This window comes from Alexandromys fortis, unplaced genomic scaffold (genome assembly GCF_014885135.2).
Source record: "Alexandromys fortis isolate MF-2015 unplaced genomic scaffold, M_Fortis_MF-2015_v1.1 scaffold_16, whole genome shotgun sequence".
Classification (NCBI taxonomy): Eukaryota; Metazoa; Chordata; class Mammalia; order Rodentia; family Cricetidae; genus Alexandromys; species Alexandromys fortis.
The window spans coordinates 17940159-17965063 of record NW_026067893.1 but is presented as its reverse complement, the minus strand read 5'-3'; the positions used below and the strand labels follow the sequence as shown (position 1 = coordinate 17965063).

At 41.3% G+C, this 24905-nt stretch overlaps 1 protein-coding gene across 1 annotated transcript in view; it reads right to left on the bottom strand.

Annotated features, from left to right (window-relative positions):
- Positions 1 to 226: 226 nt before the first annotated feature.
- Arhgap19 (Rho GTPase activating protein 19) overlaps positions 227 to 24905 on the bottom strand; it is a 48601-nt gene continuing 23922 nt past the window's right edge. The window contains exons 3-12 of the mRNA XM_050146174.1: positions 21822 to 21902; positions 20146 to 20355; positions 17165 to 17391; positions 15282 to 15368; positions 14265 to 14330; positions 11636 to 11827; positions 10393 to 10491; positions 6356 to 6466; positions 5445 to 5523; positions 227 to 3369 (exon numbers count right to left, since the gene is read on the bottom strand). Of these exons, the coding sequence (XP_050002131.1) occupies positions 3359 to 3369; positions 5445 to 5523; positions 6356 to 6466; positions 10393 to 10491; positions 11636 to 11827; positions 14265 to 14330; positions 15282 to 15368; positions 17165 to 17391; positions 20146 to 20355; positions 21822 to 21902 (1163 nt within the window). The 3' untranslated portion in view covers positions 227 to 3358. The remainder of the gene's footprint in view (positions 3370 to 5444; positions 5524 to 6355; positions 6467 to 10392; positions 10492 to 11635; positions 11828 to 14264; positions 14331 to 15281; positions 15369 to 17164; positions 17392 to 20145; positions 20356 to 21821; positions 21903 to 24905) is intronic.

Sequence of the window (24905 nt, the reverse complement as noted above, 5' to 3'; positions counted from 1 at the left end):
CCTCAACTCAATCTCTTGCCTCTGCCTCCCAAATACCAGGATTAGAGGTGTGTGCCACCTCATCTAGTCAAATCTCCATCACTAAGGACCCACTCCTCCTGAACCCTCCCCCACCCCAGGAAACACACCAAAGAAGAGCACTTTGCAGAGGTTTCATGTCCCTTAGAATAAGAAGCCACCTCTCTTCAAAGTAACGTCAGCCAAGAGACCAGTCAGAACGCACAGATAGGAAACAGAAATTTAATTTCAGAATATTACATGAATATAAAAACAATATATCTGGCTGTTTCTTTATAATTACATATATATATATATACAAAATAACCAAAAGTAACAAACAGATGCAACCTTCTCTTAAGAAACCTTTTGGGGGTCGAGTAGCGCATGGCAAGCACAGGCAAGCCTTGCTGAAAGGCCCTGGGTGAGAGAATGCCTTCTCTACAGCCCACTGGTCCATGCATGTCAGAGGCTCTTTAGCTTGGGCTATGGCCTCATGTACTCCAGCTTCCATGGTGACACAAGCACTCAGGCTATTTACCCTCCATCTCCTTATTAGCTCACCTCCATCAACTGCACACTGCTCTCAGCATTAGCTGTTAGTAAAGCCTGCTTTTGACAATGAGTCTGCCATGGGTGCTTCTTTAGCAATCCTGACTGCTCTAGGAGGACCTTCCAAGTGAAGCAAGTTCTGTGTGGAGGGTCAGCTGCAGCTTTCCTCAGAACTCAACAGTCATGCCTCTGTAACGTCTGGAGCTCGGTACAATCAATGTCTCCCAATTCTCATTTCCTTCACAGTGGGTATGAGTTGGGGAAGGGGAGGTTCAAACCTGATTACTGATCTCAATGAGAAAATACACTTCTGTGAAAGATTAGGTAAAGGGCCCAGCCTCCACTCATTCACCCAGTGCAGATCCAAATCCAACATGATCTATCTCTTCATTCTTGCAGCCCTCTGTCAAAGATACTAGCCTATGTTGACACATCAAAGCCTGTGGTAAAATTAACCCCCAGAAAGAAAGGAAAAGTACTTCCAAAGAGATTGCTCCAACAATAAAAAATAAACACAACAAACATCTTTTAAGACACAGGTTAGCTGGGCAGTAGTGGCACATGGCTTTCTTTAATCAGAGGCAGGAGAACTCTGAAGTCAAGGCCAGCCTGGTCTAGAGAGCGAGTTCCAGGACAGTCAAGGCTACACAGAGAAACCCTGCCTTAAACAAAAAAAAGACATATGTTAAAAACCTTAGTTAAATACTGGCTCAAAAACAGCAAGTGTAAGCCCCATCAGAAGGTCAACAGCAATCTTCTGGAGCAATGATGGAGCTTTTTTCTGAGGTTCCCAGAAGACACCACAGGATTAGAACAGCCACATCATACAAGACACAGGAGGCTATGCTGTTCCTCAAGTTTATTCTGCACTGGATCACAGCTTCAGAAGAAAAAAAATGACCTATAATACCCTTAAAGCAAGAGAATAACTAAGCCAATAAATAAATAAAATAACATTCCCAAATACATATGGTAGCTGCCCAAGAGGCCAGCAATTGAAAATGTGCATGGGGTAAACTCTCTCACCACCTCACCCAGACCACCCCAATCACTCACACGCAACTCCTCGGTCCTGCTCGCTCTCTAACAGAGCCAAACTCCTGTAGCCACCAAGGCATTGCTCGGCTCTCCACCCAGTGCCACAGTACAGCACGGTGGAACACACTTAAAGGAAGCTTCATGCTGGGAAGAGCTTCTCTGATTCGGTAATACAAAAGGATTTCTGTTTGACCTCACTATTTACCTAACACAAGAAATTTATTTAAAAAAATAAACCTTTTCTTAATAACAACAAAAAGAGTCAAACAGAAACCTAGACAAATGAACTTGTTAATGAAATCTTTAAGGATGACCTAAACTCTTTTCGATAAAGAAACTTAAATACCTCCACTGCTCCCAAACTATCCAGCAGGAAAGCCAATTACCACATTTCCCTTTACCATTGCTACTACAGCAACAGAATAAACAGAATAGGATGGAAGAGGCTGACAGACAGACACGAAGTCAGCCTCTGCTACCCTGAAGGTGTCTCTCATTTCAACAGTAACACAACATTTTCAATTGTCTATCACTAAGTTGGCAAACCGTATTTTGCTGTGTACCTAGATCCCCACAGTGGGGTGAGGATGGTTGCACAGTTCTGCAGAGTCAGCCTGTACCTCAACATCCTCACCTGCCACCTGACGCTCACTGGGCAGTGGCTCCTGTGCCCATCCTGACAGAGGGGCAGAGATCAACTGGGGATCAAGAGGTGACTGGGGGAACACCACAACTGCTCCTGTGGGGACTCTTCTATTCCATATGGGCCCTGCAGAGACTGCTATGTATGTCTTTCCTGGTTCCAAGCTGCTCTCAGGAGATAGTTGAGTGGCCTATTTGATACCTAGAAATGTGTGACAGGATCCTACCAAGGCCAACCAGCCCCTCATGGCATGACTTCAGAGTCTCTACCACATGCAGATTGCAGCAAGCTCTATGGATCAGTTCGTGGCTCTTCTCAAGCCCCAGGAGTCTGCCACAGAAGTGTCAGTGGAACCAGAGATGCTCAGGTGAGAGGATACCAATGCAGAAAGCAAGTTAACAACCACACAACCATTCTCAGATCACTGAGGGGAAGACAGTGAGGCATGGGGGTGCAGTTCAGTAGCTGAAATCTGTTAAAATATACTGTACTGAATTCTTTTTCATTGCCAGGTCAAATCCCCTAAATTAGACATAAGAAATAGTAGAATGTCTAGGAAAGCTATAAATTCTTTGAACATAATAAGATACAAAGATTTCTCAAGCTCAAAATGAAAAGGGGTCAAAGGCATTTAACTTAAAATCCATGTAGGTTGTGAATCTAAACGATGGCTTTTAAAACAAGTAAATAAACAGTCACTTCCTTACTACTAACAACACAGAGAAAAGTCCCAAAAACCAATTAATATATAACAGTCCACTAAGACTGACAGTGCTTTTAAAACATATTACTAGCTATTAAACATAAAATTTCCTATTCTTAAGAAACAGAACCGACCCGAGCACACTGATTAAGCATAGCTGCCCACCTACTGCACTGTGTACGCTGGCAGGTGTCGAGTGGCTTCCTCATATTAAAAACAAACACAAAGAACAGAGCATTCTCTCAGAGGCACAGCTTCAAAGACATCCAGTGAGTGGGTTAGAGGTATCAGTCGGTCATGGTTTGATTGGCTTTCACAATTCAAAATGCAGGGAGCAAGCTGCAAGCTTCACTGGGAACAAAAGTAACACCTGTCCCACTGAAGAGAACTTCACTGTGGACAACAGGGGAACTCTAGCTGACCCTTCAGAGGAATCCTAGGTTAAAACAGAAATAAAAGAATTAGACATTAATTAAAACATTCATTTTTTTTAAAAAAAAATACTCCATCTAAAAGCTACAGAATCTACACTTAGAATTTTCTCTCCATTTAGGATTAAATATGTGACAATGTGACCCTCCACCAAGTAACCATCATCGAGTCTGCTTGGTCTAATCCCAGTTTGTTACGTCTTCTTAGTGACTGCAGCAGTCATCACTCAGTAGGGGCACATATGATGATGGCTGTTGCCCCCAGTTCCTGTGTACATTGTCTCGTCTATCCTAACAGCTGCCTATATGGAGAAGGTAGTACGCTGTCATTTCACAGATGCAGAACCTGCAGCCCACAGAAGCTAACCTGTCCCAGGATAGAAAGCTACCAAGCACTAACATGGAGAGCTGACCCAAGTCTAAGTGAACATGGAGCTTGTGCTATTACCAGCACTGCCCTGCTCACCAGAGAACGTTTACTAAAACCAAGAGCAGCAAGCCACTGACACTACTGAGAGGAAGAGAAGAGCAAAAGGACTGAGGGCAGTCTGGTGTGCTTCCACATGTGTTCGCAGGACTAGGGCTGAACCCAGGGCACTGTATATTCTAGGCAGGCACTTTAACTGTTATTATAGATCCTTAAGACTGACCCTTGCCTCCTCAGACCAGATGCAGAGATATGACAATACAGATGAAGTAAATAACATAAATCATAGTCAGTGCCCATACTTTAGAAGTGCTGATAAGTGTTCAACGGCTCAGTTAGCCAGACAAGGCCTCAAAGAAGACAAGGAGGGAAGGTTCAGCTGGTCTTTAAAGAATTAGAAAGATTTGACTACTAAAAATAATGCCCCTTGAAGAGTGGGGGCTCTATCATGTGTTTTCATCTGGGATAATTTTGCCCCCATATCCCGAAGGGACACTGGTAATAACTGGAAGAGTTTTCAGTTATAACTGAGGGCAGGATGCTAGTAGCATCTGCTAAATCAAAGCTGCTAGATATCACCAGTGCACAAGGCAGCTCCACACAAGGAATTATGACCCAAAGTGTCAACAGTGGCCAGAATAAAAAGTCCTTTGCTAAACAGAAGACACTGCACTATCTTCTTCTGGAGGTGATTTCAGCATCAGTATCAAGAACAGTTAGGACTGTATCCATTGTCCTATAAGAGAGATACATGGCAGACAGGCCCTGAATTGCAAGTGAGGAGACTAGAGAGTTCAGACCTAAAGATGCTTTTTGGGAATGAGTTGTGAAAGCAGATCAAGGAGCTAAAGATGCAAAATGCAAGAGAGAAGAGTGGAGAACTTAATTCAATTAGCCAAAAACAAGCCAAATGTGGTGCTATACAATCCTATATAATGCCTAAAATCCCAGCTACTCAGAGGGCAGAAGAAGATCATGAGCTTAAGACCAACCTGGAAAACCTAAAAGAAATCATGTCTCAGATCTCCTGAGTAAATTGGGAGCATGGGGACCTTGGGAGAGGGTTGAAGGGGAGGGGAGAAGCAGGGAAAGGAGCAGAGAAAAATGTAGAGCTCAATAAAAATCAATAAAATTTTTTAAAAAAGAAAGAAAGAAATCATGTCTCAGAAAAGGAAGAAAAGCTGGGTGGTGGTGGTACATACCTTTAATCCCAGCACTTGGGAGGCAGAGGCAGGTGGATCTCTGAGTTCAAGGCCAGTCTGGTCTACAGAGTGAGTTCCAGGACAGCCAAGGAAATACAAAGAAACCCTTTCTTGAAGAAAGAAAGAAAAGAAAAACTTTGGTGACCAGGTCTAAAGTCTGCACATAAGAGCAAGGTGACTTGAGCAGACTCTCAGCATGGCCGTTCTCAGCCTCACACAGCATTTGTACTTATCCCACCCGGTTTAACATATATTGATGTGTGGGCCCTGTCTGTCCAGTAGGTCTGTATTTGAAACAGTCCCTCAGTACCTAAGGGCAGTGCTAAGTAGAATAACCATCCAAATTCCCTCTGACTACAGTTACAGCACCTTGGCCTCCAAATAAGAAACGCTGCTGACAGAAAAGACAAGAACGCTTTCAGTAAGAGCAGAGGACAACCACGACAATTACCTTTTCTCCCCTCTTTCTTCCCCTCAGACCATTTCAGTCTTGTTGGTGTCATTGTGACAGTTGGAGAGCCAGAAAAGAACTGTAATGAGAAAACTGTACAGTGGCTTAAATGATCAGATATCAGAGCCTCTTTACAGAGACGTAAGTATACCTCGCTAATCTTAACTGGCTATTCTTAGCGTAATGAAATAGCCTAGGCACATTTTCTTGATTAATGATTGATGTAGAAGGTTACAGGCACTGTGGGGATGTCTCCCTGAGCAGATAGTCCTAGGTTCTACAAAAAAAAGAAGAGAGAGAGAGAGAGAGAGAGAGAGAGAGAGAGAGAGAGAGAGAGAAGCTTAGAGAGCCATGGGGACAAGCCAGTATGCAGTGTTCCTCCATGGCCTCTTGCATTCCTGCAATGACGTCCCTCCATCATGGACTGTACGCTGTAAACTAAATAAATAAACGCTTTGTTTCCTGAGTTTTGGTCAGTGTTTATTATAGCATCAAAACACACATTAATAATACACATGCTATATCTTTCTTGAACTCAAAACATATCAAATGGCTGGGCAGTGGTGGCACACACCTTTAATCCCAGCAGGCGGATCTCTGTGAGTTTGAAGTCAGCCTGGTCTACAAGAGCTAGTTCCAGGACAGGCACAAAGCTACAGAGAAACCTTGTCTCAAAAAAGAAAGAAAGAAAGAAAGAAAGAAAGAAAGAGAGAGAGAGAGAGAGAGAGAGAGAGAGAGAGAGAGAGAGAGAGAGAGAGAGAGAAAGAAAAAAAAATGTCGAATGATTTGGCGAAAGCCTACAGAAAAGGCCCTAAGCACCACTGACTGAGCCAGAGACTCATCATAGAACAAGCGCCAGCCTGCTAGCCTCCTCCTTTCCACAAAAGGACAGGGAAAGAATGTGTTCTTACCAAGCTCATGTTTTCTTTGCTGACTCTCTTCACTTCACCCATGGCCACAGCCTCTGGAGTAGGGGACTTGTTGTTCTTTTCCGACATCATCTGATTGCCCAGGACTTTGCGCTAATTTGGAAACAGAAAATATTTTGTTCATTAGCATTTACTCTTTTGTAGCTGTAATGATCTTCAAAACTACAACTTCCTCAATTAAAAAAAAAAATCCTGATAACTTCAGCACAGACCCAGGGCATGTCATACAAAGGAATGGAAGACATATAGCAAACAATGAGAACTGTTTCTCTGGGTGATTTAACCTACCTAATATTAGCTAACAGCAGTATACCTGTGAACTTGAAAGAACTACCAGTCACTCTTGAGGGTTGAGCTTTTTTGGAGGTGTGGGGCTTGTGGAAAATGTGTTCTCTCTGGCAGCTGTTAAGGGTCCCTTCCTCTCTCCACTAAGGGAACCACAGACTGGGTCCTCTAGGATTCTGTTTCTCTGTCCTTCCTCACACATGACTAGTAAATGTCCAGAAATTATCTAAGAGTTTCTAATACAGCCATAAAAGGCCCCAGGCCTTCTCGGGGGGAGAGGGGAGGTCACATGACCACTGACCCACAGTAAGAATATAAGGTGTTCTGAGCAGCCTGGAAGCTGATGTGACCTGCTGCAGCAGCTCATGGTAACAACTCTATCTTAGAGAAGCCCCCTTCTTGCCCGAAGAAGAAATCTGAATTTCAAAACAAGAATATCATGAAAACTAAAGCACCAAAGGAAAAAAAATACTAAACAGAACTAAAAAACTAAAGCATTAAACTCTGCATTATAACTATCAACAGCGGGGTTCAGAATAGTCTGATGTGATCGGTTATTTACATGACATACCCCAGAGGAAAACCTTCTTCCAAAATAAGGCTGATGCAGAACCCACTACCAGACACACCTCTGTAAAACTAGAAGAAAAGCAAATTTCTACAAGTCTTAATATTTTTTAGACTTTCTTTTATTTTTATTGGTGTGTGTGCATGCACACGCACATGTGAGCTCTCAGCCTGCAGAGGGCAGCAACATCAGATGCCCTGAAGCTGGCATTGTGGGCGGTGGAAAACTGCCCAAGGTGGGTGCTGGGAACTGAGCTCTGGTCCTCTGGAAGTGCAGCAGTTCTCTTATCTGCTAAGCCATCTCTCTAGCCTCCAAAGTTTTAATTTTTATAAGATTATTAAATAGCTATTTTTTAAAAGAAACCAAATAGCTAAAGTGCACACGCTAGAAAAATAGGCCTTCAGAGGGAAGGAATCACCTGAGGATGCTGAACTGGGAATGCCAGGATCCACAGACTAGCTATAAAGCTTCCAGGGAATTTTCAAAAGGGCACTCTGAGTTGGATCTACCATGTGCACCACCCCAATACCACTCACAAATAAAAATGTATAGAGGTCTAGAATCCATTCTCCATCCTCATGAATGGGCCAGTGGCCTGTGGGACGTGACACTTGCTGCTGGCCAGTTTCCTTTGCTCTCCACAATGGAGTGAGAAGGCAGATTGTGGGACAAGAGACAGTGTTTGCACATCACCTCTCTGGTTAGGAGATAAACTTCACTGCAGAGCTACTGAGCAACTACTGAGTCTCTTCATTTATAATGAAAACACCTTGCCCCTCTGTTTTATAAAATTTGCTAGTATAACATCTGTGTTTAAAGCTGTTGTTCTGGGCCTGGAATGTAGCTCAATGACAGAGAGCTTCCTCACATGTATGAGGCCCTGAATCCAGCTAATAATGCCACCAAAAAAAAAAAAAGAGAAAAAATAATGTTCTAAAGTGTTTTATCTTAATAACTTATAAAGTTCAAGTACTACCTTAGTAAAGAGGTAAGCAATAGCCAATAACAACACCTACATTTCAAGCAATAACTACCAATACCCTGTCTCAAAAAGAACTACAATCAAGTTTACGACCTTACCCATTTCAGTGGCATTACTACAGTCACAGTGCCATAAAACACAGCCAGCTCACCCATTCTCACACTATTCCTCCTAGACAAAAGGTAACGCCTCATTCCCTCTTTACCTCTGGCCACAGGGACTCACAAATCATTTCTTGTCTCCACGACTTGACCACTTTAGTACCTCAAATCAGCAGAACTGTACACATTCGGCCTTTAGTGACTGGCTTATGTAATTCAGGGCACAGTGAGGAGTGCATCAGACTCTCCTTCCAGTCTAAAGATAAACAACCTTCCACTCTCTCTACACGTTTCATCTTCAGTCCTTCAATGGACAGTGAGCCTGCTTCCACTTGTGGCCACTGTAAATGATGCTTCCGCGAACACTGGCGTACAGATAACTCCCCAGACCCTGCTTTCAATTCATTGGTATATACACAGATTTGAAATTGCTGGATCAAGAAGTAATTCTGGGGGCCGGGCGATGGTGGCGCACGCCTTTAATCCCAGCACTCGGGAGGCAGAGACAGGCGGATCTCTGTGAGTTCGAGACCAGCCTGGTCTACANAATGTAGCTCAATGACAGAGAGCTTCCTCACATGTATGAGGCCCTGAATCCAGCTAATAATGCCACCAAAAAAAAAAAAAAAAAAAAAAAAAAGAAGTAATTCTGCTGTTGATTTCCCGAGACTGTCGTACTGTTTCCCCCAACAGCTTTGCCACTTTATATTCCTAGCAGTAGTGTACAGGGTTTTTATTTCCCTACATCCTCATCATCATTTCTGACTTTCTGTTTGGGGCAGCAGTCATCCAGAGTGTGAAGTGCACAGCACTGTGGGTTATGGAGATGAGCGGCTTCTCCTGTCCTCCTTGGTCATGTGTGTGTCTAGAGAGAAATGGCTATTCAGGTTATTTGCCTGTTTTATAATGAGCTTAGATTTCCAGCAATCCTGAGCTATACAAGTTCCTTCTATTTTCTGGATATTATCTCCTGACCAGACAGGTGACATGCAAACGCTGTCTCCTGTCCCACAATCTGCCTTCTCACTCCATTGTGGAGAGCAAAGGAAACTGGCCAGCAGCAAGTGTCATGTTCCACAGGCCACTGGCCCATCCGTGAGGATGGATAATGGATTCTAGACCTCTGCAAAATATAAAAAGGATCAAAAGGAGGGCTAAATGAAATTGCAACTGCTAAGGACCAGCAAAAAGGGGAGAAAATTAAAAAGCACACATTTGTTAGAGAAAAAAATGTTAAGTTTTAGTCAAAAGGCTCCTTGATATTTGTAGAATTATATACCTTAACAATGTTAAAACAATTTTTTCAAGAAAAGAAGAATAGAGCTAGTCGCTCTGGATTAGCAGCTTTAGTTAGGCATGGAAATAGAGCTCTGTGACCAAATCACCTACTGCCACCTGATGGCAACACTCACTAACTGCACTCATGTTCAGTCATCTGCACATGGGGACAGCAGCAACAACACAGAAATATATTTTTTATTTGTTCTAAAAACAAGATTTCTAATAATTCTGACACATGGAAAAAGACTAAAACAGCAATGAAATCATTAATTTCACCAAAATTAAAGATATCAAAATCCACTGAGGTATTAGAAAATCCATTTGTCCAACAATTTCCTTAGTCCTCAGCTTGCTCCCCCACACATGCAGCAAACTACAAAAGAAGTGTATCGTGTGGCAGAGCAGTGGTGGTGGCACACACCTTTAATCCCAGCACTCCCGAGGTAGAGGCAGGTGCAAGGACAGCCTGGTCTACTGAGGGATCCCAGGATGGCCAGGGCTGTGACACAGAGAAACCCTATGGGGGTGGGCGGGGAGATAAAGTGTGAAGTGGGAAGCCAGATTCCCATCCTTAGACACAGGGAGGAAGAGCAGGCTGTTGCTGCTTTCTCTACAGAGTGCCTACAGAATCCCCTTCATTGGTGACACAGTAAAATGCTTTGGAAAAAACCTTCCCAAACTCTGTCCCCTCACCAACTAACCATTTATAGAACTCCAAGGAATAGAATTAAGCACTTTATGCACAAGAAGGTAAGACATCAATTTCCTGAGAATCGATGTGGGTAGCAGTAGCACAGCTCACCTTAATAAGCCCACTAAAGGAGCGTGAACGGGCTCTCTTCTGGACTCTGGGGGTAGAAGGCTCTCGCCCTGGTGTTTGAGTCAAAGACTGCTTATGGAACTACAAGAAAATACACAGTACATTTTATTAATATTGTCCCTTCAAGAAATGACAGTCTAGGGCAAGTAACAGCTGAATTTAGAAACCCAGAGCCAAAGAGTCTGTGTAGATGGAGATAAGGTTGATAAGCAATCACAAAAGCAGAAGTGACATTCACTATCTCTGTTTACAGATAGGAAACCAAGATCCAGAAGATTTATGAACTGGTCTAAGATCTGACAGTAAATCAGAATTATTCTGCATCAATTACCTTGGAAATAGAAAGTTACTAGCACAATCCATGACAGTCATCAGTTTAACAAACTATGTCAGGATTTAGCTTTAGGATAGAATCTCATGTAGCAGAGGCTGGCCTCAACTCTCTGTATGGCCAAGGATGACCTTCAACTCCTAATCTTCCTGCCTCCATCTTCCAAGTCACTCCAAGACATTATAAAACTAGAAGGCTATACCCAGTTTATGAGGTGTCAGGGATCCATCCCAGGACCTCGTGAGTGTAGAGCAAGCACTCTGCCAACTGAGCTACATTCCTAAGAATGTTCCAAAGGTATTAAAGCTCTCTAACTCGAGTTCACACTTGTCTGCCAGCGCTGCTATGAAGGGAAAAGGCTGAATGCAGACTTCCAATGCTGTCACCTCTTGGTGTAGAGGCATCTCCAGAAGAAAAGGGGAAGAGTCAAGTTAGTGTATAGTCTTTAGCCAAAGCTCTCATTCATTATTTGGGGGGGGGAAGTGTGTGTGTGTGCGCGCGCATGCCCATCTTCTCCACTTTTACAAGTGTAACACATGCGTGTTAGCTACTACTGCTGTTTTTACAAACCTGAAAATTGAAATTCAGAAATTAAATTATTTACCTAGAAAACACAAAGCATTTAAATTCTTGACCACTTGAACTGCTGGTTCTCTCCAAGCAAATTTGGTACATGCCAAAATTACAGATATTCTAAGCACAGTTAACTACAGAAAGTCAAGTACTTCCACACCTCCCTCCAGGACAGGAGTACACTGTGATTCCATGGACAAGCCTGCTATTTTAGCTGAGCCAAAGCTTGCTCCACATGAGAGTAAAACCTCAGTGAGATTCTTAGCTGTGCTCTCTGGTGACTCCTAGAGCCCACCCAATTTCCCTGCTGGATCCAGGCACCTGTCGAATAAGTTGTTTCTTCTTTGTTGAGTCTGGCATGTTATGAACATGTTGAAAGAGTTCTTTCAGAGCCTCTTCTGTATGTTGCTGGGTCTCCTCCTGCTGAGAACAAGAATCTATCCTATTCCGTTTCTGAGATCTTGACAGCTGGAAGGACATGGCATGACATGAGGTTGTCAAATCGAGATCATCCTACAGAAAAATTTATAAAAAAAACAACTTAATACATCCTACTGGCTTTGTTTTGGGTTCTTACAATAACCTTGATCAAAAGAAGTGGGAAATGGAAACTTGACATGCTACTATATCCAGGAACAAGGAAAACCCTAACACAATTACCAGATAAAGGAAAAACGATTAATAAAGGCTTCTGAATAATCTACTTCCATTATCTGCCCAGAAAATCAACGTGCATTTAGAATATTGCCATAGAGAATTATAGCTGTTTGATTTCAGTTTTCAAAACACTTCTTAATCTCAAGTAATCTTTGTTGCTATCCAATAGGTAAACTCTAAAGTATTAGTCCCAGCAGACAGAACAGTAACAATATACAAACAAACAAACAAAAACCTAAGGTGAAAGTTAACTTCATCTAGACATTTAAGTGATAAACCTACCCTAGAGCCCATGGCTACTGTGCCTTTGCTCAAACTACATGGAAGTAGTAAAAGAATAAAAGCTACAGTTCTCCAAGGAAAACAACACTCTAGTTAAACTAGTTTTGTTTTTTTTTTTAAACTAGTTTTTAAAATGTTCCTGAGGCTGGAGAAATGGCTCAGAGGTTAAGAGTACTGACTACTCTTTCAGAGGACCCTGGTTCAATTCCCAGCACCCACATGGCAACTCACAACTGTGTGCAACTCCAGTTCCAGGGGATCTGACACCCTCACACAGACATGCATACTGGCAAAATATCAATGCACATAAAATAAATAAATCTTTTTCTTAAGGCAAAAAAATGCTGTTTCTTAGTCACACCAAATATTTGCTGGATGAGAGAAAGAATCAGGAGTAGAAAACACAGCATAAAACACAGTCTTCAAGTCTCTAACACAGGTTAAATACAAGTCAGTCAGGTGCTGGCAGGCCTTTCTCAGCTTCTCACTGCTACAGCTCAATACTCTTACATAACTTTCTGTCATAAGCATAATATATTTCTCTAAGCTCATTTGTTCTCAAATGTTGCTGGCTAACTTTCATTGTCAACTTGACACAACCAACAGTCACCTGGGAAGAGGAAACCTCCACTGAGCAATTGCCTTAATCAGACTGGCCTGTGGCCATACCCTAATTGATAACTGATGTGGGAAGGCCCAGCTCCACTATAGGGGCAGCATCTCTAGGCAGATGAGCCTAGACTATCCAAAAAAGCTAGCTAGGCAGGAAGCAGCATTCATGCATGGGTTCCACTTCAGGTTTCTGTTTAAGCTACTGGCCTGACTTCTGTCAATGATGGACTGTGACCTGGAAATATAAGATGAAATAAACCCTTTTCTCCCCTAAGCTGCCTTGATCATAGTGTTTATCACAGCAACATAAAGCAATCTAGAATACATTTTTTCTCCCTTTTATTGAGAGTGAGAAAAATTGTGTGTGTGTGCGTGTGTGTGTGTGCATATGTGTGCGCATGCATGTGCCACCTCTCCAGTGACAAATCTTTTAACTACTCAAATCTTTTAACTACTTGACAGTTTAACTATACCAATGAACTTGAATAACAATGAATTATATAGAACTAGATATGGGCTGGATATCTGGCCTCTGTTGGCACCCATACACATACACATACCCATACACATAAGTAAAAATTAAAAGCTGGGCATGGTGACACATGCCTTTAATCTCAGCACTTAGGAGTTAGAGGCAAGGAGATCTCTTTGAGTTCAAGGCCAGTTTGTTCTATATAGCCAGTCCTAAGACAGCCAAGGCCACACTGAGAAACCCTGGGCTTAAACCAAGACCTACCACCACCACCACCACCACACACACATACACACACACAAAGAAATAAACAAGCAAACCAATAAATAAATTTATATCAGGGTTGCTGAGATGGTTTAGCAGTTTAAAACACTGTCTACTCTTCCCGAGCACCCAGATTTGATTCCCAGAACACATATGGCAGCTCACAACCACTTGTAACTCAAGTTCCAGAGGATCCAACATCACCTTCTGAATTTCATAAGCTACTGCACATAAGTGGTAAACTTACACACACGTAAAAAAAATATTTTAATTAAATTAAAATTTTAAAAAAGAATGAATTACATAATACTGGACCTTTGTTACTATAATGTACTTGATATTTACAGGTTGCTTAGATCATAGGCTATAAAAATATAATGGATTTTACAGAAAACTTTAACCTATGATCTATGCTGTGACATTTATATAGAGAATATCATCCACTAGTGAGGACCTCTGAAAGCAAGCAAGCAAGTATATTATACATAGGAGCATTTTAATTCCACAATTGTCTTCTTAGTCTTGGCCCCTGCTAAAACAAATGATTAGGTAAGTTTGATCTGTAACATAAAAGCACTGATTTAATGATGATGTTACGCTTTGTTTAAAAACTTCACTAATCTTAATCCTTCCCTTGTTTGAAGACCAGTTTCCTGTTCTTACCTTTGACACTTGCGTTCTGGAGCCCAGATAGTACAGTCTGGCACATTCCCGAATATAAGCAGGAGCCTGAAAACATAAAAAAAAAAAAGAAAAAGAAAAACAGGGCTCAGTGATTAATATGACTACAATTCTTTAGGCAACAGAAAAAGAATCATAACATTATCTAATGAGTAGAGTACTGTGCAAAGTCAAACACTTGTACTCACTCATAGGTGGTTTTTAAACATAAAGCAAAGAAAACCAGCCTACAAACCGCAATCCCAAAGAACTTAGACAACAATGAGGACACTAAGAGAAACATATATAGATCTAATCTACATGGGAAGTAGAAAAAGACAAGATCTTCTGAGTAAATTGGGAGCATGGAAACCTTGGGAAAGGGCTAAATGGGGAGGGGAGAGGCAGGGAGGGGAGCAGAGAAAAATGTAGAGCTCAATAAAAATCAATAAAAAAAAAAAAAGGAAAAAAAGAGGTACACTCTAACAAACATTCCTGAATGCTTAGCAACAGCAGTGGGTCAGCGTGAGCAAAGATCTTATCTTGAGGACAGTTGGGATCCTCTCCCTGAAGTAGGGAGCCTTTAGGAAACTCAGACATTGCAGCTCAGATGCTCAGCAGGAGACCAAAGTAGAGGACTTTACTTTCAAAGTTTAGCACATGTGTCTTTTGTGTAATGAACTAAACCCATGAAATCTACAAAAGACATAAGAAGTTCTTGAGAAACTTATCCCTCAGAAACACCGCCTGCTTGTGCTGAAAAAGACAGTGTGACATGAAAGGCGCTGTCAAACCCACAGAACTTGGATAGGCAGGCAAGATAAGACTAGGCAACCACCAGCTTGTGCTTCCGTCGGTGAAGAAAGCCAGTTAGCCAGAGGACAGAGAAGACTCAGCTCCTATTTCTAGCCCTCCCCACTATCCATTCTGCTTTACTATCTCAAACAGCACCTCTCATCCAGGATCCCACTCTGCCACCTTCTTTGTCCTGTTACCAGCCAAATACCATCCCTTACCTACCTTAAAAAGCTTCTGGGAGTGTTTGATCATAAAAGCCATCCCAGTATTTAACTTGGTGATATTCTCCTGAAGGTCATTTGCAGTGACCTAGTCAGTGGGAAGAGACCAAACAAAGGGCATTAAGAACTGGGAAGTGTTCACCAGGACAGGTCACTTGAAATGACATAATAGCATAGACCTGTGTCCCTGAAGTGATCAGAAAGTCTTTAAGTTTTCTTCATTTCCTACTCTGCTCACAGATACCTAAGCAGAAAATCTAACCTAGGATTCAAACCACACCCAGAAGAAAGGCGAGTCTGTTCCAGCTGTCAAGGACACTGGCTCTGCAGAGATCCTGAGAACAGGCTACAAACACTACTAGAGCTGACATCTTTCTATAACATCTGTATATGCCATGCCTTCACCCTTGTTATTTTATCTGTTTGCTCTTCCCAAGGAACCTCACACTCTTCTTTTTCTAACCACAGCTTGTTTCTTTTCCACAGCACTGGAGGTTTTGTCTCCGTTGGTTTGTTGTTTGGGAGGGGTCAGACCCAGGCTATAGCACTTCCTCTGATGATAAGCCTCACGCCCTGGCCTCTAGAACTTGGTTAGCTAATTCAAAAGCCTTCACAATGAGAATCTAGATCCCTAATGTGGATAAATGTCGGTGCATCTGCTCCTCATTAACTCGATCCCAGCTTTTCCTAACCCTGGCTTTTCCTAACTCAGAGTAGTCCATTCATTTTGACTTGTTACTTACTAAGATAAAATGTTACACATAATCTCTCTCTTAACTTTCCCTTCCTTATTTTTGTTTGTTTGGTTGGTTGGTTGGTTGGCTTTGGTTTTTCAAGACAGGGTTTCTCTGTGTAATAGCTCTAGCTGTCCTGGAACTTGCTTTGTAGACCAGACTGGCCTCAAACTCATGGAGACCTGCTTACCTCTGACACCCACTTGCTGGGATCACAGACATATGCCACACCACTCCACCACCACCACCACCACCACCACCACCCCACCACCTGGACTCCTTATTTCTTTTACTCTCAAACCCTCCCAAAGTCACTATAACAATCTATTGCTATTATTTTTTCTAACAACTTATGAAGTAACTGGTAACTGCCCACTTTACACAGAAAGGACAAAGATACAGGTAACAAATCTATCTGGGTTGTGGTTTCCAACCCAGGTAAGCTACTCATAATCTCATCTCCCATCAAAGCCTATTTTGTGAAGGTAAGGGAACCTGAGCTTCATGTGTCCAGGGCAAACCTTTGTTTAACAACCTTCTTTAAAATGTAAGCCACTAAGGAAGCCATGGCCCCAGTAAGAAGCACATTTAGCTTTATAAAAGAAAACTGAATATATGGGAGTAAAACTGCTGGGACAGGTTAGTCTGCTCTGTCAGCTCAAAATATTATCTCACACAATCACACTACTTTATTCTAAACCTTTAGAAATTAATTTGTATTAATCCTTCAATCATTAGAAATCAATTTGATTTGCCAAGGAGCATCCCTATTAAGATGGGATTCACACTGTCTAGTCAAAAATAATTCTAGCTTCTTTAGCAGCTAGAATATTCCAGGAACAGCCTGGTCTACAAGAGCTAGTTCCAGGACAGGCTCCAAAGCCACAAAGAAACCCTGTCTCGAAAAACCAAAAAAAAAAAAAAAAAAAAAGAATATTCCAGAAAGAAGTGGTCATGCAGGATTACTAGAGACTGACTTATCAGTGAGGTTACAGGAACCAGGCCCCTCAGCTTTGATGACTCCTAAGCTTCTAACATCATAAATATGAAGGCTGGACCTTGGATCCTTGATAATCTCACCAACGTACAACCACAGGAGGGGCCCAGCCTGAGAAAACCAAGCCCTGAAGATCTTTCCCTCAATACTAACATTTTTGGGCCACAGGACATGAGGTGCAAACATAAGGGCAAGGTTATAGGCAGACATCTTATTCTTGTCTTGCTTCTTCGCTGTTTGATACAGGAGATCAAGCAGTAACTTGAGCAAGTTACGATTGGCTGGAGGGAGGATGAGGAAAAGCAGCTGCAGGGCCTCAATCTGCCGCTCCTTGTCGGGTATGTTGGTCTTATTTCCTTTATCATCAAACTGCATCAAATCTTGAAAAAGAAAATTATTGAAAAGGAAGGAATGACCAGCAAGAAAAGTCAATGATATTATTATTATTTCCCACTAAGTTCCACTAAAGAAAGAGAAGGAATAAAAGAATCAATCATAAAGGAAATTCAAAACTGCTAATACCTTAGGAAGGTCCTAGATTCAAATACCAATACTATAAAAAGAAAAGAAAATAGGCAATGGGCTTTGCAAAGTATTTCCTGTGTGACTATGAACATGTTAGCAGGCAGAGCATGAGCCCTGGCACCACAAGAAAGAAAACACAAAAAATAAAGTCACTCTAATTCAATAACTAAAGACAATCCAATTTTAAAATGTGGGAAAGATTTAAGTAGAAGGTTAGGTATGTGACGTATACTCATGTGCCTAGCAGTCAAGAGGCTGAGAGGCAGCCTAAATCATATAATGGCACCTTATCTCAAAAGAAAAAAAAAACAAACTTAATAGACATCCCTTCCAAGAAAATAACATACACAAGCCAGGCACAGTGACACACACCTATAGTTCTAGCTACTTAGGAGGTTGAGGTAGAAGGATTGTTTGAGGCACTATAGCAGGCTGTGTCAATTTTTAAAAAAAGAAAGGAGGGGAAGGAAGAGAAAGGAAAGAAGGGAGATGTCATACAAGAGGTCAGTACCTGAGCGTGCTTGAATCGTCTATCAGTAAAACCACAAGATACCACTTCACATCTACTAGGATGATCTGAACAAAAGTACTGACAATACAAACACTGGAACACGAGCAATAAACCTCCTACTGCAGGCAGGAGTATTAAAGGATGTAATAACTTTGGGTCTTTTTTTAATCTGTAAGGGTCTTTTGCCTGCATGTATGTCTGTGCACCTTGTGTGTGCACTGCCCACTGAGGTCAGAAGAGCACATCAGATCCCCTGGAACTGGAGTTACAGATAGGTGTAAGCCACCAAGTAGATTCTGGGAATCGAACCAGGGTCCTCTGGAAGAACAGCTAGTACTCAACCACTGACCACTGAGCTATCTCTCCAACCCCAGTGTAACCACTTTGGAAAACATTTGGGCAGTGCCTCAAAAAGTTAGTTATAGCTATGTCTCAGCAATACCCAACAGAATTAAAATCAAGAGGTCCACACACACCTCTGACAATGTCAGCCCTTCTTCTCTTCCCTAGTCAGATAAGTTGTGGCTAAGGATAAGCCAGAGGGAATCATGCACAGGAGGACTCTCCAACTGTGCCACACCTTCATATGTTCTTAAGAGCAGTGAGTCACTGGGCAGCACAGCAGAGGATGCCAGATAATGGACCAAATAAAAAGCGCAAAAGAAAAGCAAATAAAACAAACACATAACATAACATTTATACTTTCCAATCTTTTTTAAGGATCTAAAACTTTATTCCTCTGAAATATAACTGCAAAATTCCATGCATATTAGTAATGTATCCTCATTTGTATTATCAAAATCACCATTGAATGTGACTTTTAAAGTCTCAGCTGAAGGGCTGGAGAGAGTTCAGAGGTTAAGAGCACTTATCTCACAGAGGGGGGTAGTGAGAAAGAGAGGAAGAAAAGGAAAGAGAGAGGGAGGCAGAGAAGGTGAAGGGTGGAGGAAAGGGGTGGGAAGAGAAAGAAGAAATGCCATGGGTGGAAAACTACACATGGATTTTGATATTGTGTGCACTTAGAGCCTACTGCAGCATAATAGCTGTACAATTTAAGAATGAATTCTCTACCACATAGACACAAAGAATGAAAAAACTATGAGCTAAGAATAGAACAGTCTCCAAGATACAGTAAGTGAAAAAGCAAACACAGAATAATATGTATAATATTCTGCCTTACATAAACAGAGAAGAAAAGAATATATATACATAGTGCACAAAACACCTCTGGAAGACTACATTAGACATCACAGCACTGGTTGCCTCTGGAAGGAACTGGTGCTAGGGAACAGGGTGAGAAAGAAGATTTTCCATATTGATCATGAGGGTAGACTGCCTACTCTGTAAGCAAATAATAATGCTTTTAAAAGAAGAGCTTGCAAAGGCAGAGGTGACCTCAATTTAGGCATGGAAATACCTGAAAAACCTCCAAACCAAGGCAAAAGCACAGAACCAGCAACCATCTGAAAGGTATAAACCCAATGACACACCCAACCCCATGGGAAGACACACTTTTATTGAGCAATTAAAATGTTCTAAGTACTATGGTGGATTACATCTAAGATACAAAAATAAACAGGAAATTTATCAAAAACATTTAAGGGAATTTAGATGACTCAGAGGTTAAGAGCACTTTGTTGCTCTTGCAGACAAAACACCCACACATCTAAAACAAAAATAAATAAAACTTTAAAAAAATATTTTTTTAAAGGAAAATATTTAAAGTCAGTGAAATGTCTCAGAAGGTAAAGATACTTGCTGCCAAGTCTGGTGACCTGAGATGAATCTTCAAGACCACATGGAAGGAGAGAACTAATTCCCAAAAATTGTCCTCTGACCTCCACATGCATGTCATGTCATGTACACATGAACACACTGAATACTTGTAATTAAAAAAACAATGTTTTAAAAGGAGAAGAATGAAGAGGAAGAAGACAATTGATCAAATCAAACTTAACTAGCCAAGATTTATAAGTACATCAGGATCATGAAATCTGAGGCAGCATCAGCACCACATTGAGTAACAAACAATAGGAGATCACAAAGGACTTCACTAAATTGAAAAAATATTTTCACCTTTCTTACTTCTTATACCCACCAGCAATTTTGAGGTGTACATGGAAATGTTTATGGGTCAGCAGAGGCTCTGGTAACTCTCCTAGAAACATCTTCAGCAGCGTGGCAACATCATTTGAGTGAAACTCTCCTGAATCCAAGTCAATATCGGTTCCATTATTGAGAGCATCCCTCAAAAGCTGCTGTCGGACACTGTTGCCTGGTACTCTGAACAAGCCTTCTACTCGCAAGTCTGCTTAGCATGGATGTCCAAAAGGAAACAGAGGAGAACCATAGTTAGTGTGCACAGTATAAACATGACTTCCCTTTAAAGACCTTCCACAGCACCCCTGCTAAACAAGATTTTGTCAATATTTCTAGAGAAGCTTGAAATGACTCTAGAGAAGCACCTAGAGATGACTCAAACTGAAAAGAAGTCCTGCAAAGGTCATTCATCCTCCTGAGGTACCATTGGATACTGAATTTAACACAATCAATGGTCAAAAAAAAAAAAAAAAAAAAAAGCTTGAAAAGTAAAATGAAAGAAAAGCAAATCTCAAGATCCCTTTATCCTTGTTCCTCACAGACTCTCAAGGAGTTGAGCTCATCTATGGGCATTTGTGGCTCCTATAAACTGTTTCTTTCAGCCAAGAATAAACCTAGAATCTCTGCATTATTGTGTGACTCAGAATTCTAAGAGATCATCCTGCAGCTAAGAGACTCCTGAAATCTTAGGTCATTCCAAATAAGCTGCTCCCTTCCAACTAGGCTCTAAGCTCATATAAGGAGATTTCAAAAGAGAGGTAGACAGACACATTGTTTGATCGGGAAGAAGCCTGTCCATGTTTCTCCATCTTTGTGCATCCCCATTTCAGAGCCAGGCAAAGGAATAAATGGGACCCACAACAAGCTGCACAAACATCCCTGTGCTCCAGTAGGGCACATCCACACGGCAGCTGGGCTAAAGGAAGCCAGGAATTCTCATCATACAAATAAGCTGAAAACCTACAATCTCCCCATTCTAAAACCCTGATGGGTGGTTATGCTTTTAATCACATCTCTTGCCAAAATAAAACACTTAAAAACTTAAAGCACACATATACACACAAATCCAGATGCCTCCAACCCTTTCAAGACGTAAGTCCACAATCTCTTTTGTGCTCCCCCTGCACAGCGTCTCACACCCAGTAAGTCAAAAGGTATGCCTCATTGGTAAACAACTGGCATATCAAGTCATACAAAAACCCCACATTTTACATGATCTTGGTTATGCTGAGCTCTTAGAACAATGACATGACTTGCAGGACTACTAAAAACTCAGTGAGCTTTGTCTCGAAAAAAAAATAAATAAAATAAAATAAATGAGAATTAACTGACGAGTATATGTTAATCACAGAATTCTGATGATGGAACTATGATGCTTCTTGAATAAATCTCATAATTCTTTAGGCGCAAGGAATTCTTCAAAATTGTCTAAGAGGTACTTATGGTTTCATAGACATTATCTAATTTATCTACATCTTTGAAAGCAAAACAAATCAATAATTGACATGAAATTCAAAAGGAAGTATATTTTTAAAATCTACCACCTGAAAATCAGTGGTTCAATTCTTTGTTGCTGAGTAGTAGTTGGCATCTACTAACCCATCAGTCAACTCTCAAAGGAAAACTGGCAATTCTTCCTTAAACACAGACTATTGAAGCTTTGAGTAGTCTTACTTTTGTGCAGATATTCAATCAGCTGGTATATCTGGGCAATGCCTTCCTCTGTCAGTGGAGATCCAAACACCACTCCTTTTTCTAAAAAAAAGATATCATAGATAGGGCTGTATTACGTAAGAGTACAAGGTCATCAATGTAATGTATTTATTTATTGTATAATGTACTTAAGCATATGTATTTATTCAGGGGCAGGGGCATGACAAACATGGTGTTCGGAGGACAACTTATAGAAGATGGTTCTTCCCTTCCACTCTGTGGGCCCTGGAACTCAAACTCCAGGTCATCAGGCTGGCAGTGGTGCCTTTACCTGCAGAGCCTTCTCACCAGCCCAAATACCAGGATTTTAAAAGCATTCAAGCATTCTACTTTCATTCAATGTTTTCACAAGATTGGTAAACAAAAATAAAAAAAAAAAAACAAGACTAAATGATGTAGGATTCCCCCTCTTCATGCTGTGAATATGTTTTATTACCACTGTTTAATAAAGAAGCAACTTTGGCCTATGGCAGCGCAGAATAGAGCTAGGCCGGAAAACTAAACTGAATACAGGAAGAAGGTGAAGTCAGGACACACATGTAGCTGCCCAAGAAGCAAGATGTGAGGTAGCAAACTGCGAGCTTCATGGTAAAATATAAATAATAGATATAGGTTAACTTAAGATATAAGAGCTAGTTAGCAATATTTGAGCCAAACAGTGTTGTAATTAATATAGTTTTTGTGTAATTTTTTGGGTGTAGGCAGCCAAGAAACCAAAGTGCAGTCCTTGTTTACAAATAAAAACTAGAAACACACCCAAAAATGCTGTCAGAGCAACTGTCAAGTCAATTCTCTCTAAATTCAGTATTGGCTCATAAATTCCTGGAGAACAAGACTTTTCATTATCTACAAAATAATACCTAGCACATTGAGATTATATTTAAAAACTAACAAAATAAGAACCTGAACCATGATTGTGAAGTCATGACAATTACTCCTTAGAGTTGGTACAGGATATGATCTTTTAATATTTAAATGTTTCATCCTGCCTTAATGATTTTCTTAATACTTAATAAAATAAAACAGGACCTCTTTAATATCTTATCAAAAGTAGTGCTCCAGGGCTGGAGAGATGGCTGTTCTTCCAGAGGATCCAGGTTCAATTCCCAGCACCCAAATGGCAGCTCACTATTATCTGTGACTCCAATTCCAGGTGATCCAACATCCTCATACAGACACACATGTAGGCAAAACACCAATGTACATTAAAATAAAATAAATGAATCATTAAAAAGAGTAAAAAAGCAGAACTCTACACTTCTTGTTGGCTTTGAGGCCTGCTCTCCAGGAGTGAATTTATACCTGGTACTGTAAGCCTGGTCAAAAGCCCATGGCTGGGGAGGCCCACAGGCCTTCAGGAGCAACCTACTATTGTTTTGCTAAATTGCGAAACTGTCTTTAAATGTTTATGCTACAGATGTGAGCTGCTCTCAACTTCAGTCAGAACACCTTCCTTTCCGAGTGGGCCTCAGTTAATGTAAAGACTCATAATGGTCACAAAGCTTTGAAGAGTTGGTTGTGAGTACTCAACCCTAAATGGGATGTCAATATCAAAATTCTTCCCCCAAAAGTTCAAAGAACATGAAATAGAAGGGGATTTAAAAAAAAAAAAAAAGTAGGAATCAGGGGGTGGAGAGGAAAGTTGTGACATGCTCTATTCTAGACATGAAACAGCCATCTGTACCTATGAAGTCCTGGCAAGTATGGTTACCTGCAGAAGACCTGCTCGAGATCAAGCCAGTCAGCTTTACAGGCTCCACCCTAGCTGAGGAGCTACTGCAGTTGATGGCTGCTGTGTAGCCACTGGGAAATTCCTCATGTTCCCAAACCAGTGTGCATGCAGGGAGCACAAATTAGTCTCTGTGGGTTATTAAAAAAGGAAAAAGAACAAGGCAGTGGTGGTGCATGCCTTTAACCCCAGCACTCATGAGGTAGAGGAAGGCAGAGCTCTTAAGTTCAGGCTACCCAGATCTACAGAATGAGTTCCAAAACAGCTAGCTAGGGCTACACAGAGAAAAACTAGGGGAGAGGGAAGGGGGGGTTGGGGGGTGAGTTGGGCAAGGTGGCACACACCTTTAATCTCAATGCTGAGAAACAGAGGCAGGTAGATCTCTGGTGAGTTCAAAGCTACCCTTGTCTATGTAGCATGTTCCAGGCCAGTCAGGGCTACACATGAGATCATCTAAAAATAAACTAACTGAAAGAAAAGAAGGAAAGAGAACATGAAGTCCAGATGGGGATATACATGAGGGAGAGGCCAGGGGAAGTTGGAGGGATGGAGGCAGACAGGATCAAAATACAATTGTATACATGTATGGAATTCTCAGAAACATACATATGCATACACACAGAGCAGGGCTACCACTTCCTGCTAGACAAGCTTTTTTGGAAGGTGAATATAGGACCCTACTTTATCAAAGCAGTCCATAAAATGAAAACATTTGTGAACTACTGTAGTTTTTTTTTTCATTTTATTTATTTATTTTCATTTTTGAGACTGGGTTTCTTTATGAGGTTTTGGCTATCCTGGAGCTTGTAGATCAGGCTGGTCTCAGATTCACAGAGATCATTCTGCTCTGTCTCGTGAGTGCTGGGACTAAAGATGTATGCCACAATATGCCACAATATCCAGCTATAGTTTTTTGGTTTTATTTTTTTTTTTTTTGCTTTTTTTTTTTTTGGTAGGGGTTAACTATGTAACTCAGTGGTAAAAAGATTTCCTAGTATGGATGTAGCCCTGAGTTCATCTTCAGTAGAACAACAACAACAACAAAAAATGTTCAGGGTTCCTTGACTGTACTATCCTGCTATGTCACTTTATTTTCTCTACTATCATTTTAACTTACTAGAGCAGTACATTCCTGTAGTCCCAGCTACTCTAAAGGCTAAGGCAAGACGATCATTTGAGCCTCGTGGGATCTGCATAGGCAACAGACAACTCAGAGAGAGGGAGAGAGAGAGAGAGAGAGAGAGAGAGAGAGAGAGAGAGAGAGAGAGAGAGAGAGAGAGAGTGGAAGAACAGAAGATCACTGAAAAACAAAATTT